Genomic DNA, 15,567 nt, shown 5'->3' with positions numbered 1-15,567 from the left:
AAGTTTTTTCACTCCACCCTAGTGGAGATGCGAGTTTTTAATTTATTTCACTTCGGAATAAATGAAAATTGAAAGGATAAGATCGTTACGTGGTATTTCAACTCTTGTCCAATGCTGTACTGTTGACTTAGTCAAATTTCTATCACAAAAGATTCTCCCCCAAAGTTAGGCGAACGCAACCTATGTCCACAAACCCATACGTGGGCATCCTTCTCCCTAAATTCCTCCTGTTCTAACTCTAATAAATTTAATTTGGTTCATCTGAGGTGTAAATGTTTTTACACATAAATGTTGAATTTCACATTTTAAGAAACAAATCCCCTCCAAAATTTCTATGACACAGTCCGCTCCATGGTGGGCACCCCAGCTTCAGCTGGGAGGGAAGAGTGCGTTAGAGTCCCTGACTTTGACGTTATACATCTAGGGATTCCATAGTGTGTAGAATTCGAGATTTGGACAGCATCGGAAAATTTCGAAAGCTTCACGTCCCGACAATGGAACTGAAATGGCGAATTCAGAACCACAGGCTTAGAAAGGTTTCCCATCCGAATCACGTACCGACCAAACTTATCTCTCCCGCACACGCACACTCCTAGTTACGGCAGTCAAGATGTTCTAATGCCAATGGTGAAAACGTTATTTCGTTATTTTGTTAAACATGGCAGTAATTGCTGTAACTTCTAGCCTGTAAGTGACAAAAAGCAGTATTATTTGTTATAAACAGAGGGGCAAGTGCCACGCCCATGCTAAGCACCCTAAATTAATTAGCAACTAAAATATTCCATGATCTTGGAATTTACAGCACAGGACTGGTGATGTAGAGAAAGAAATGGGAAAATATTTACCTAATTTTGCTCCATTGAACGGGTTTATTGAACCCTCGACATAAATTCGGCTCATCACGTGAAATATCTGTTGGCATCTATTAATTGACATAAGTGATTAAAAAAAAACAAGTGTCCGTTATTCTGTATTTAAATCCAATATCAATATACATAGTATTTAATACAAAAACAAATATTTACAATAAGAAATTCTTAAACTAAATATAATATGATTACATTGCATTCCACTCAGCATCTAATCAACATAATAGTGATTATATTAATCGCTTGCTACAATAATTACATATACCTATTACCATTATACATCATGTACTAATATACAAAGATACAAAATTGTTATTGTGATATTTATAGTTTAACATGAAATTATATACATTACAAAACACACTCTTTGCACTTATTTACGCCTTCACATATTTATTCACATTTTGTGCACTTACTTACATTTTCACATTTTTACTTACATTTAGATGAACAAAATAATCATTGGAAAGTTCTCAGTTTGAGATATTATATTCCAAAATCTTTGAAATATATTTGCCATTTACCTACAAGATTCTTTGCCTTTATTCATTTATGTATACTACATACAAAACAATTTAAGCACAAGCTCGTCCACAACAAGAACACAAACGACAGTCATAATTAAGAAAAAATAAAACATCTAGGTATTCTCTACAATGAAAGAATTGACCTAATTTCTATCTAACCTAGTATAGCCTAGACAAACAATCCTACAACATTATCAAGAAAATTGAAAACTTCTACAAGACACTCATGCCCATTTAATTAACCATAATTTGTAACTTCACCCATTAACACAATTATTGTTCACATTTGTGAAGGAATAGTTATCTGAAAAATAATTTAACCACCGTATTATCTTCAAATTTTATGCCCTACTTTCAATGATTTATAATTTAAAACCGTGAGAAAGAGGAAATAAAATGAACATAGTCTCCATTATTTTCTTTCAACAATATTTTTACAATCTGGACTAATCTAAAAATCCACATTTTTCTCATCGATCACCTTAAGAGCACAAAAGGAATCTGAGTTCTAGTTGAAGTAACCAACATCGTTAGTTCAGTGCCCTTGCTGTTTAGGTGATTATTTTACTAAACCTACAGTCCGTACGGATTGAGCCTGACACATACTTCACTACACAAAGACAAGCGCACATAATGCACTGGGTGAGTTAGGGGAGCCGCTATTTAGCCGCAAAGAAGTGCCGGATGTGCAAAGTTTTTACTCCCCACAATATATTACCACAGCCCTCTCATTTATCTACATTTGTATAAAACACACACACAGATAATGTAAATTTTAAATTGAACATTAAGATGTAACATAAATTTACATAATAACAAATCATTTCTGTGCTATCATTTTGTAAAAAAGTTAGTGTTAAATGATTCCTTCTAATGCTAATGCCAGATGCAAGGATAGTTTTTTTATATAAATGTCCAGACATGTGATATAATTTTCCCATATTAAAAATAAAACGAACAGAGGAGTTCTGAATACTTTTGAGATTGTAATGCAGGTCCTGGAAACCAGGGTTGTTAATGGTCCAGGAACCCATTAATTTTAATGGGTTCCATTGGGTCCCGCTGGGACCGCAACCTTTTTTCTCGCACAATTTAAATTCGGTCCAAGTTGCGTATTGTTTCATTGGAAAAAAGATTGCTGGACCTAATTTAAATTGATCCGAAAAAAGATTCCTGGACTGTATTTAAATTTATCCGCAAAAAAGGTTCCTGGACTGTATTTAAATTTATCCGCAAAAAATGTTCCTGGACCGTATTTAAATTCATCCTGAATAAATGTTCCTGGATCGAATTGAAATACTTTATACATAAAAAGGTTCTTTACGGCCTAGAAAACTTCCTGATTTTCTCTTCCTGACGGGAATTGAATTTATTTACAATTCATGGAAATTGACAACCCTGGGATTGTTAAGGATCCAGAAATCCATATATTCTAATGGGTTCTATTTGGTTCCGTAACAGGATGGGAATCTTTCTTTCCGCACAATTTAAATTCGATCCAATCTCCGTATTGTTTCATTGAAGAAAGGTTCCTGGACCGAATTTAAATTTATCCGGAAAAAGGTTCCTGGACCGAATTGAAATACTTTACAATCGAGAACCCATTTACGCATGTTGATTTTCTCTCCTAGATCGGAATGGAATTTATTTAAAATTCAAGAACCATGCTGGGAAGTATTAGGACGCAAGTCTAATTAGTAGCTCTTGCATAAGGTGATCTTTCGGATGTTGACAAAATATTTGATTCAGTAAATTTAGAGAATATTATGGACAAGTTCAATTGATTTTGGACGTTTTTCACATGTTGGTCAGTATTTATTTTTAATGCTTAATGGTGCTAGGTGCCACCATTTCTTCTTCTTTCTTAAGTGTTTTCAGGAGAAAATCCATAATTTCCACCTTCCCATAGAATGCAGCACAATGAAAGAGTGATCTGTTCATTTCATCCACCTGTGAAATATACTTCAAAACACTTCCCTCATTTTTCTCAATGGTTGTGATGACAAATTCCACAACCTCCAAATTTCCATTTTGCGCAGCGTAATGAAGTGGAGGATCCGTGGATCTGGATGGTTGTGAAAGGTATCTTAAGACATTTCCTCCACTTTCTGTAATCTTCTCAACTAGAAATTGGATGAAAAATGCATCTTTTTCCATGCAAGCATAATGAATTAGACTCTCTCCACAATAATTAAACTGGGAAATATAATTTAAAAAGTCTACATTACCCGGGACAGCTTTCAGTCTCATGATGAATAACTGAAATATTTCCTTCCGACCTCGTGTTATGCATGTGTGTAAGATGGATAAATTATGAAATCTTTCTCTCATAATGTATTCTGAAATATTTTCTCCATTCTCTTCAATCTTTTCAAGTAGAAACTTGCAAAAATCATCATTTCCATGTTCTACCGCATTGTATATTAATGTTCTTGCATCATTTTCTTGAAGGAACAGCATAATATTCTCCCCGTTCTCCTCTAGTGTAGAGAGAAGCAACTTCACAATTTCAAACGAACAACTTTTAACACTTGCTGCTTTGAGAAAACTTGAGCACACTTGCCTTTCCAATGTTACTGTTTCAACCACTTGTCCAGGATAAAGATTGCCAAAATAAGGTAGTCTATACTCATGCAAGTTCTTAGTATAGTAATTTAGTATATTATCTCCTCTTTCAAGGATCTTTTGCACAAAATACTCGGCACACGAATAATTGTAGGAAAGAATGGCACGGTCTAAGGCAGACATGCCATTCTCTTTCCGAGCAATGTACTGAAGACTCTCCTCACCTGCTGCCTCTAGAGCATCGAGTACCATTCTCATACAATCTTCATCCCATCCGGATTTAATACAGAGCACGAGGATGTTTTGTAAGGACTCTTTAGCAATATGAGCAAGCCTGACGTTTTGCAGATGGAATTCGAGAACTTCCCTGTCTTTGTACTTACCAATATATCTTATTATCAAATTCATGTATTTTGCCATGTAAAGGACCACCCCTTTCTCGTCTTTCACTAATTCTCGCAAAAGAACTATTAACTCATTTGAGCGTTTACCTAAGAGGTGATATTCTATTATCCTCTTAGGAATTGGTTTATATCCTTTGCCACCCACGAACCTAAGATACTTGATAATGTCTGAGAACGCGAGATGAATTGGAGTGTTCCCTTCTCGATCATCCTTCTCAAGATACTCCACAACATTCCCACCACTTTCACTCAGCTTGGAAATAAAATACTGAATCAAATCTGCGGATCCATATTTAGCAGCATAATGCAGATATGTCATTCCTTGATCATGGATTATAGAAAAGCACCGTAGAATATCTTTCTCATTTTTTATTACTTTTGAGAAGATAAATTTAACCACTACAGTTCTGTTGTATTCAATTGCATACTGAAGTGGGGTTTTATGCGTGCTATCTTTTGTACTGAAATAACGTAAAATGCTGGATTCATTTTTCTTTGCCTTGCTCTTCAAGCAATGGAAAATGATTTCCAATATTCGTACCTGACCAAATTTGGCCGCATTATGAAGTAGTGTCTTTCTATATTTCTCCATTTTGATAACTTTCTTTAGATCATATTTTCCTCTCCTACCTATTTCCATTAGTAGGCGGATTACAATTTCTTCGTAACCACGAACAGATGCTAAACCTAGAACACTTTCACCAAGCGTGTTCTCGTCTAAAATATATTTCAGAGTATTTTGTTGTCTCTTCTCCATTCTGCTGAGAGAGTATTCCAGTAAAGGCATGCTAGGTAAAATTGCACAATTTGTAGTACATTGATTGCTCCAAATGTACTGGAATATCTCCTCGTCAATCTCTTGTTCTAGTCTTGACGAAAGATACAAAGCAACATTTGTGCTAGCATGTGAAAGAGCAGTTTGGAGAGAACTTAGTTGGATTCTGAATCTTAGGGCTCGGCTTTTGAACTTCTGTATTATTTGAAACAGAAATTTTGTGAGATCAACATAATCATGTTTGATAGCAAAAGTTATCAAATAGCCTTCACCCTTTAATTTCTGATGTAAGATTTCTATCAAGAAATGTTCATCTTCCTCCTGTTGTTTCTGTAATAAACACAGAATAACTTTTTCAGTGCTGTTTTGCAATAAATCAACAAATGACTTTCCTCTCTTTCCAATGTTACTGATGAAATTAGTCACTTTTCTGTCATTTTCCTTAATTTTATTAAGGATCATCTCAAGCAATGCTACGTTCTTGCTTAAAACGGCACACTCCAGCAAAGTCTCTGAATATTTTACACGTGATGTTGAATAATCCACAAATACATGGGATGTGAGATGCTGAACAAGGGAGGCTCCTTGCTTCTCTATTGTGTCAAGTAGCAGTTCGCACATTTCGAGATGATTATTAATTGCAGCATATGAGAGTGGCGAATAACCCTTCTTGTCTACTTGAGTAATGTAATGTAAAAGTTTTCGCTCTTTGCTCCAGGTTTTATTTACCAGATACTCAACAAGATCATGGCATGAAAAGGAGGAATGTTCCATCATATCCATTGGGATCCTTCCGACTTCTTGTTTAACCTCGTCCATTAGCAAATTCACAATATCTTTGTGATTTCGTTCTTCATCATAATCGATGCTTGTTTTTCCTGAAAAATCACACTGCAAAATAAATCCTAATGTAGTGTTATTGTTTGCAAGAATTTGTTCCAATAACATGTCATATAGCTGGTTCTCATTACTTCTAAACTCAGAGGAATTCAGTTCAGAACCCAAATAAAAAGTATTTCCATTTGTTTTCATTTGCTGAAGCAGGAATTTTACGACTGTTTTCTGCCCAGAAAAAGCAGAAACATGTAAGAATGTCTGTTGTGAAAAGTCTTCTCGTGAGATTACACATTCCTTCTTCTTGACTTGATTGAACATGTCTATAAACAGCTGTTCTCTTTCCCTCCACAATGCATAATGCAGCAGTGTATGCCTTTGGTTGTCCTCTTCACAGATTAATGATGAAACATCTTCTCCTTCTTCCTCATACTTTGAGCGAAGATACCTTATGGAGTATTCAGTTCCGTAAGCAGCCACAAAATGCAGAAATGATATCCTTGATAGGAAATTTAGATTCGCGTAAGGGTTGAGTTTGCCTATCATTGGCTTTACTTTGTCATATAAATTGTCCAAACCTCTCGGTTTATACTTGAAACTACGGGTACTTACTTTTCCTTTGCGCACTTTTTGCATTGCCTTTAAAAAGACGTTCATTTGGATAGCTTCTTGAAGCGCTGGATGGTCTTCACTCTCTTGGCTTTCCAGTTCACTCTGAAGATCTTTCGCGTTCCTTGCTTCAGAAGCTGCCATTATCATAGTTCCCATGACATGTTGCAATAAATCTGTGAAGTCAATGTCTCCTACTTCTAAACTCTCAAGCATTACTTGCACACATTTCAAACGACAAGAATATGCAGCTACCAACAAGGTCGTTTTCCAATAACTGTTCGTCTCGAATATTACGTTTACAATGTTTGCTCCACAATACTTCTTGTAAGTATCTATTATAAAGCTCATAACTTCCAAGTTACCTTGATCTGCTGCAAGATGTAACCCGCTATTAGAATGTTTATCAGTAGATTGAATAATTTTCAAAATTGAATGAGGTTTTCCTTGCGATGAGCATAGATGCTTAAGCATCATTTTAAGGTCTTCCAAATCTCCATTCTTGCATAAATATCTGAAGAGAATACACCATTCCTTTATCTTTAATTGTACTTTCTTCTCGGTAGTGAGAAATATACTGCATAACTTCCAGTATTGAAAGCAGGCAGCCAATCTCACTGGTGTTAGGTTATGAAGTATATCCTTTTGGACTACGTCAGAACCTTCGTCCAAGAGGATTCGAAGTATCTCGTGATGTTTATAAGCTACAGCCAGGTGAACTGCCGTCCTTTGAAGTTTGTCTCCTTTATTTATTCCTTCACCTCTCTCTATTTCTCTGGATACTGTAGCAAGATCATTAAATATTACAGCAGTGTGAAGCTTTGTTGTAGCAGTCATACTGTCCACGAACGTACGAATTACCGAATATTGTAGTTTGTAAAAGTTCTGTTGCAACAGCTTTAGTGTTTCCGCTCTCAAATGATTCGACGTTAACATATCAACCACATGAATTGCACAAAAATACTCAGTAAACATACGGTGAGTGAAACTAAGATCTACACCGTTAGCTTTCTGAAGAATACCAATTCTGAGAAGTTGAGTATCATCAACAAGCACCTTGTTGTCTCTCTGCATTTTACGATGGTCATAACTGGACCCAACATGAAATAATGCATTTAAGGCGTGTGTAATACAAATCCTTCTGTGTTCATCACATGCAAGATCTAAGATTCGTTCAAAAAACAATCCTCTATCTGAAACAACTTCTTGAATATATTCTGAACAGCGCTTTCTTTCATATTTCTCAAACAGCTGAAACACATTCATAGTTTCGTCTATGTTAAAATGGTTATCAGATGCGTTGCAGTAAATTCTACACCTTTCTTCGTAAACCTCTGCAAGCAACATCAACTGGAGTGGTGTATCTACAAAACTCATTTTCAGGTAACTTTCTGGCATAGAGGATGCTTCTAAAAGGCTCCTCGAATAGACATAAGCGCGTTCGGTTTCATCATTATCTAAACCAAGTTTCTCTCTCCAAGCGTTTGCCAAGTATTCCTCACTTTGATTTTTTAAAAATGGTTTCAAACGATGTGCAATGCACGATGCAGCTCTCTCCAGTTCAGCTTTGTAATGCAGTCGTGTTGTTATAATCACCCTCCCATTAGTATTTCTTTTCAGCATTTGTAAGATTTGGTTAACCTTTTCTCTGTGCTCGAACTCTATTTCATCATATCCATCCAAGAACAGGGAAAAATTATGAGTATGTTCCAGAGAATGCCGGAATAACAACTTAGATAGACTATCGTCATCGTTAAGCAAATCTGTTAAGATGTATGACAAGTCTCCAAAACTTGTATTATCTTGCATTCGTGACAATACATCTGTTATATCTTTAAGATTTACTCTCACAACCCACCTTCTAGGATCACGTTCCTTTTCTTTCTGTGCGAGGTAAGTTAGTAGAGTCGATTTTCCCATTCCTGGCTCTGCAGTTATAATCACAGTCATTTTATCTGAAATGTCTTGAATATCAAAGCGAAAATTATTATATGCAGAAGCTTGAATTCCACGTATGAAACCATAGGTATCACTCCACCTTAGTACAAACTTCCCGTGTGAAATTTTGGAAATATATAATTTATGTATGTTCTTCTGAGGAAATGTTTCACACAAGGATATGTACTTCCTGTTGGCAAACTCTTCATGCAACAGGAAAATGTTTTCCCTTCCCTTGCATAATTTCAATATTTCACCAAGATTGCCATCTTCATGTTCCAAATCTCTACTTATGTCACAATTTAGGTTCACAATAACAAACAAATCTTCAATCGGGCTGTACAATATTCTGTTTTTCACTGCATTCTCAATATACAAGTTACGTGCGACAAAATGCTCAACGATGTCTTGTACTTTCCCTGGATCTTTACCTACCACAATATCTCCCTGTGTCACTAAGGCCTCTATTACTTGAGGACCAAGGCATGATATGTGTTTTACACCTACAATATCATGCAGTTGAACAGAGGCATTTTGAAAGCTAATTACTTTTTTCATTAGCAATTGTTTGAAGTCCTCAGAAAAGGAATTGAAGCTGTAGGCATGATCATTGTAACACGTGGGTTTGTATATCTCCAACATTTCTCCTGTGTTGTATTCCACTGAAGTTTCAATCACAAGCACAAATTTTGAAAGCTTCTTGTTTGTGTTTTCTACTGTTGTTTCTAAGCCAACTTTTCTTCCTTCTTTCTCAGCACTTCCTATGAAATATTTTAACATTTTCTGGAGATTTTCTTTATTCTCTCGCAATGTTTTCTCATCTGTACATAAAATTATAACAACATCTTCATTGTTGACGCATGAAGAGCAAATCAAATTATGTAGTTTCTGCAAACAAGTGATATTCAATACAAAAGTTCTAGAGGAATCAGATGAATGGTCAAAAAGCTTTGTGCAACAGAGTTTTGAGCTTGTGGTTGAAATGCAGATTAAATTGACATTATGTGAATGCATGTCTTGCACAAGATTGTCCATTTTAACCGCACCCTTCTTCACTGGAACTGTATTGCGGAATTCTTCGGAGTACTCAGTGAGCAAGAGAACCAGAACGTCAGTTTCAGTAAAATACCGTTCCTGATTTCCTGCTGCTGGTTTTGCCATCCAATTTCGCAAAGATGTGCACAAAATGTGTTTGAATTTCTTTGGATCATTTACAGTGTCTTCTATTTCTTTCAATTTATCTACCAGAATGTGATCCAGTTCTTCCACTGAAGGTTGTTGAACATAAAACTTTAGCAAGTGTAGAAATTCCTGAATGTGTTCATCAGACTTGTCCATCACACCTGCAGTACATCTCAAATGTCTCTTTATGTCCTCATTTACTTCCAACCGATAAATGCGGGCGTTCTTCTTCCACTTACTGACATTCAAGAATTCATCACTTTCGTTTATTTGGTGAAAAATCAAGTTTATGTTCTTCTTACAATTTATAGTTCTAGTTTCACCTTCCTTGACACCAGATGCTAAGTCAGCTGTAGTATAAATAATGCAGTCTTTTATGGCAACGTTTTTGAATTCGTCGCGTTCTCGAAAGGTGGAATATCCCTTGAAGTAAGACATCAGGCTGAAGTCTCCGCCCTGAGCAAAAAGATCCGCACCTTTAATAGTTGCATCGCCTGTTCTGTGTTTCGCTTGAAGAAACCGATATTTGGGCTCGCTGTTTTCTTTGAACATAAACACGACGTCATCGAATTTGTCAGCTGTTGCGTGTTCAATGGAGAGATTGTAGCGAACATTTCCTTGCTCTAGCGCCGATGTCACCAACAACGCTGCTATGTTTATTTGATAATCAGATCCTGTCACAGCCTTAGGGAGAGATGGTGCTTTATGAAACGTTGTCTGCCTCTTTTCTTCCAATCTCAGGTCAGAACGTCCAGCTCTCTGATTTGGAGGTGGGTCTTCTGAAGGTTTTTCCATCGTTGCTCCTAGATCTGGCCGTTTAGTATATGTCTTCAACACGAGATGGCTTTCCCTGTTTCCTAGAATGAGAAACATAGAAAAACTTCACCAACACCAGGAAACATATTTGTAAACATCACCTAGATGTGTAAAATGTCAGCAAGAACGCTTCTTCAATGGGTCCTTATTTACCTTGAACGAGTATCAACATTCGGGCATGTTGTACATTTGTCTGTGGTTAAATATTTAATTTCAGGTGGTATGAATAAATTTGATAATCTGAAATACTGCAAGTATAAATTTGTTAACAGTTTTTGTTGTTTTATGCACTTTTTATGTTGAGATTGATTATGCGGGACTGAACCAAAATTTACTGGTACTGTGGTACTTCACTGGAGACTGAACCAAGAATCCATTTGCTACAAGGTGCCCTCTCTCCCACCTAGAGATTTGTTTTTCTTTGCTAGCTCCAGAGATGCCCTGGACAGAGTGTAACTTTATTGGCTACGTGAGGAAGAATGGCACATGCACTAGATTGTGGAATTTTATAACAAGACTTATTGAGCATATCACAGAAGGATAGGGTGAATTTTATATGTATAAAACATAATCTGAACTGAAAATTATGAATATTGTGTTTATTGTCAAGAAGGCAATTTCTTTGCAAATCGGGCAGTAGTCAAGATTTTCAAGTGATCATTACATTTTATGATGCTGTACCTCTAACGAAGAACACGGAAACTTTCGACTTCCTGGACGTCCCATTTCCAACTCCTGCTGTCTAATGTGCCTCGTTGTGGGTAACTTAAAGATACAAAGAAGGAAATATTAAGTAAACTGACATATCGAGGAAGAGAATAATAAATTCAACTTTGAAATATAAAGCTTTGCACTCGTAGTGTACGCAAAATATTAATGCAACGTGAGGTATAGACAGGTCAAAATTATTGAACCTATTCTCCTATAAAAATTATTATTATTATTATTGCTGCTTAAATGCTGAAATATACATTTATACGGAAACATATTAAATAAATATAGCACATGTCTCGGTAAGTTGCTCACAACCTGTAACAACACAAACAAAGTTCACTTTTTCGAGGAAAAGTGGTGAAAACGCTTTACAGTCGTATCATTTTCTAACACATCATCGTGAGACGATGAGATGCCCAAAACTTGGTGCATTTGAGGTACTGGAAAATCATCTTTTTTCTGTGTATGGAGTGTCAGGTTATCTCAAGTTCGGGTCACTGCAGTGTTTTGTTTCACATAGATCCACGGCATTAAAGTGGCCTAATCCTGTTCCCATCTCCGATAACTAAAAACACTTTGTGGAAATACCAATATGATAACAGTTTGGTGGAACATTAATTAATAACTATTTATCGAACTACGATGGTAAAATGAATAACAAAACAACATATCAGCTTTTAATTTATTATGATACTACCCTCATTAGCAAGTTCGTAAAATATCTATAACAATATGCTATACAGGGTGAGTCAAAAGTGCCTGACCACCCCTTATGAAATGAAGGGGAGTGTAGATTGCAGCAATTGGCTGGCCATGGTAGTAATATGTTAGGCCTAGGCGGAAACTTTCTGGTGCATGTCATGACAACGTCCGCCATCTTGGTTACCGCCATCTTAGATCCAACTTTAAATAGGAAGGGGGCCTGTGCGGTATGGTTTTTAGCTAGCATTTCACCAGGAATTGAGTGGTGAAGTCATATTTATGAAAACTTTAATGGTAAGGAAGTTATGGGCATATGAAAGTGATAATTACGTTTCATTTGCAGGTGCTGAACCATGCCACTGACCAAGGCCGAACGAATCCAGATATTCAAGCTGGGGGGGGGGGGGGAGGAGGCATGAGTGCCAGTGCTGTAGCTCGTGATTTCAACGAACAGAACCCTCAATGGAACCCAGTGTCGTACGTTACAGTGTCCCAATTGCTGACCAGGTTCGAAGAGAGCGGTACAGGACAGGCCACTATCTGGTAGGCCCAGAACTGCCACTGACGAAGGAACAGCTATGGCAGTGCTAGCATCGTTTGCCAAGTCTCCGCAGCGCAGCACACGTCGAATGTCTTTGCAATGTGGTGTCAGCCAGAGATCCATTTGCAGGATATTAAAGATGGTTAAGTGGCACCCGTACAAGCTGCAGCTGCAGCACCATCTCTCTGAGGTCGACCCGGATAGGAGAATGCAGTTTTGTGAATGGACTGTGGAGCAAATTCGCCAGGACCTACACTTTGAACTGCATATTCTGCATTCTGATGACGCAAATTTTTATGTGAATGGGTAAGTGAATAAACAGAACATGCGATATTGGTCATCCGAGAACCCGTTGTGGAGAGATCCGAGCAATATGGTTGGTGCTGGGAAGGTTATGGTATAGGCCGGGATCTGGGGGACACCTATCATTGGCCCATTCTACATTTATGGCCATATAAATGCAGAGGGCTACTTGCAGTTGTTACAAGAACACCTTTTTTCTGTCAGTTTTGACGGAGGATGGCAGTTTCCCCTCATATTTTCAGCAGGATGAGGCACCACCTCATGTTGGGCGACAGGTTCGTCACTATCTGGACTTCCAGTTTCCTGGTCGATGTATTGATCGACGTGGGCCAGTGGAATGGCCTACTCGATCACCAGATTTGACCCACTCGAATTTTTCCTGTAGCGTCATGTGAAGTTCATCGTGTACGCCGAAAAGATACGGATCCTGGAAGCCTGTGCACAAATCACACCTGAGATATTACTCCGTGTCTACAGAGCATGGGAGAATCGTCTCAACATGTACATAGCACAAGAAGGACAGCACATTGAACACATTATGTAACTTTCATTGTGTAACTTTCATATGGCCATAACTTCCTTATCATTAAAGATTTCATAAATCTGACTTCGCCACTGAATTCCTGGCGAAATTCTAGCCCAAAACCGTACTCCACATTCCCCCCTTCCCATGTAAAGAAATGAAGTTGGATCCAAGATGGCGGTCACCAAGATGGCGGATGTTGTCATGACATGCACCAAATGTTTCTCCCTAGGCCTAACATATTACTACCATGACCAATTTCTGCAATCTACACTCCCTTTCAGTTTATAAAGGGTGGTCAGGGACTTTTGACTCACCCTGTAGATAGACCAGAGGACAAATGCTGCATAGTTAGGACAACTGTTTAAGACCAGCAGAAAGACCAGTGCATTCGCTTTTGACGCTGTATTCTTCCAAGGCTGAAAGTACTTGTAGTTTGTGCCTTGAATCGCTTCAAGAACAATTTCGACGTACGATGACAAAAAAAGTGTCTTATCTCCGTGGCACTGTGTCAAGTACATAAGGAAAATATGGATAATATTGACACTAAAGGGATTATGAAATCATTCATTGAGTGCTGTTTAGCTTATAAAATGTCGGGCAGAAGATGAAAATGTTCTGTTTTGCACTGTTCTATTTAATCAGTATAAGTGAACTTTTTACTTATGCCGGTAAACATATGCGTACTATTTCATACTGCATTACTGTCGCTAATGTTACATATTTAGCGTGACTAACGTTGAAAAATACGTTTGTGTGTATACGTGTGAGCATGTGTGAAGATATGAAACACTCATAAAGGGTTATGGGAAAAAGTACAGTATATAAACAGACTGTGATAATGAAATTCTGAATCAAAGGTTACATGTAAAGCATTATGTAGCGTATTTATGTAATCACAATATAGTGATTTTTTTCCAACTCATCAAGTTCGATGAACAGTGGCAGAGCCAGGATTAACCATCCGGGATTTATGAGGGGGTGCGGAATAACATTTAGGGGAGTGGGATGCTGAAAATAAAGAAAGCATGACATATGCATGCATGTCTTAGCAGGGGCGCACCCACGAATTATTGTCTGGTGGGGGCAAGTACCACGATAAACGTGCAAGTAATAATGATAATAATAATAATAATAATAATAATAATAATGATAATAATGATAATCATAATAATGACATTATTATGATTATTATTATTATTATTGTTAGTAGTAGTAGTAGTAGTAGTATCAGCAGCAGCAGTAGTAATAGTAGTAGTAGTATCAAATACATTATTATCCTCGTAAATCACGAAAAAAAGAGGGGAGAAATCTGTGCTAAAGCATTTGTGTTGGACAAATTATTTGAAATATTCTTTCAACACGTTCAATTTCCCATTAGCTAATAATTGAAAAACAAGAACAGAAACTGTATTTTTGAAAGACAGAAAATGCATGACGAATATAATTATTTTTGTACATATGACATGTATAACTTTAATGTACAACATACTATGTTTGTCACATATGCAACATGGAGCGACGTAAAAAATAAGAACACACATATGCAACATGTTAACACTAAATTGTGTATGCATTCAAAGTTTCTTTAATCCATTTATATAACATATTATTTAAATGCATTACGTAATCAATTCATCCTCCTCATAACAAAGCAACAGCAAAAATTATATAAATCTCTGAAATGTGCGCGCTCCTTTTCATCCAAACAATTGTTCATGCATTTAAGACCAAACTGCTTAGCAGTATCAGTCTGAAATACATAGTTGGTCTTACAGTGCTTCTCTCTCTCTCTGGTAAATTTCAATGCATTACAGAGAAGAATGATATTTCTCGCTTCGCTTGCAAGAATATTTTTAGATCCAATTTATTGCAAACTGAAAACAATATTAATTTAATAGGGTGCCGCATTCTCTCTTTTGTAACGTTTTAATTTCGACTGTTCGCCGTCATGAGAAACAGCTATGAACTTTAACGAATTTACGAAAGAAAAATTACGAAATGTATTTTTATTTGCATAAAATCTGAAATCAAGGATGGCAATTGCCTCTCTGTGCCCCCTGCAGGGGCCCTTGGCAGTGTGGAAGAAAAAAATAAAGAAATACATGAAAACTAATTCCATCTTCAGTTATCATTTCATCCTGCTACTCTTAGATTTTGCTAGCCTCTCTTTTTTATTTACTTCAATGTTTATGAAAATCTAAATATGCTGACCAAGGCAGTAATTTATTTTATTAAAAACATAAACTAAACGTAACGTTTCAA

At 36.8% G+C, this 15,567-nt stretch overlaps 1 protein-coding gene across 6 annotated transcripts in view; it reads right to left on the bottom strand.

Moving 5' to 3' along the window:
• Positions 1-1,079: 1,079 nt before the first annotated feature.
• Positions 1,080-15,567, bottom strand: part of LOC145999699 (uncharacterized) — an 80,644-nt gene continuing 66,156 nt past the window's right edge. For 5 of the 6 annotated variants that reach the window (XM_083136944.1, XM_083136946.1, XM_083136945.1 and 2 more), the window contains 2 exons: positions 11,201-11,284; positions 1,080-10,560 (listed from right to left, as the gene is read on the bottom strand). In XM_083136944.1, the coding sequence (XP_082993070.1) occupies positions 3,218-10,498 (7,281 nt within the window). In that variant the 5' untranslated portion in view covers positions 10,499-10,560; positions 11,201-11,284 and the 3' untranslated portion in view covers positions 1,080-3,217. The remainder of the gene's footprint in view (positions 10,561-11,200; positions 11,285-15,567) is intronic. The other variant, XM_083136948.1, reaches the window with a different exon arrangement.

This window comes from Lepisma saccharinum, chromosome 15 (genome assembly GCF_977018435.1).
Source record: "Lepisma saccharinum chromosome 15, izLepSacc3.1, whole genome shotgun sequence".
In the NCBI taxonomy this organism is placed as follows: domain Eukaryota; kingdom Metazoa; phylum Arthropoda; class Insecta; order Zygentoma; family Lepismatidae; genus Lepisma; species Lepisma saccharinum.
This window is presented reverse-complemented; position numbering and strand designations above follow the sequence as displayed.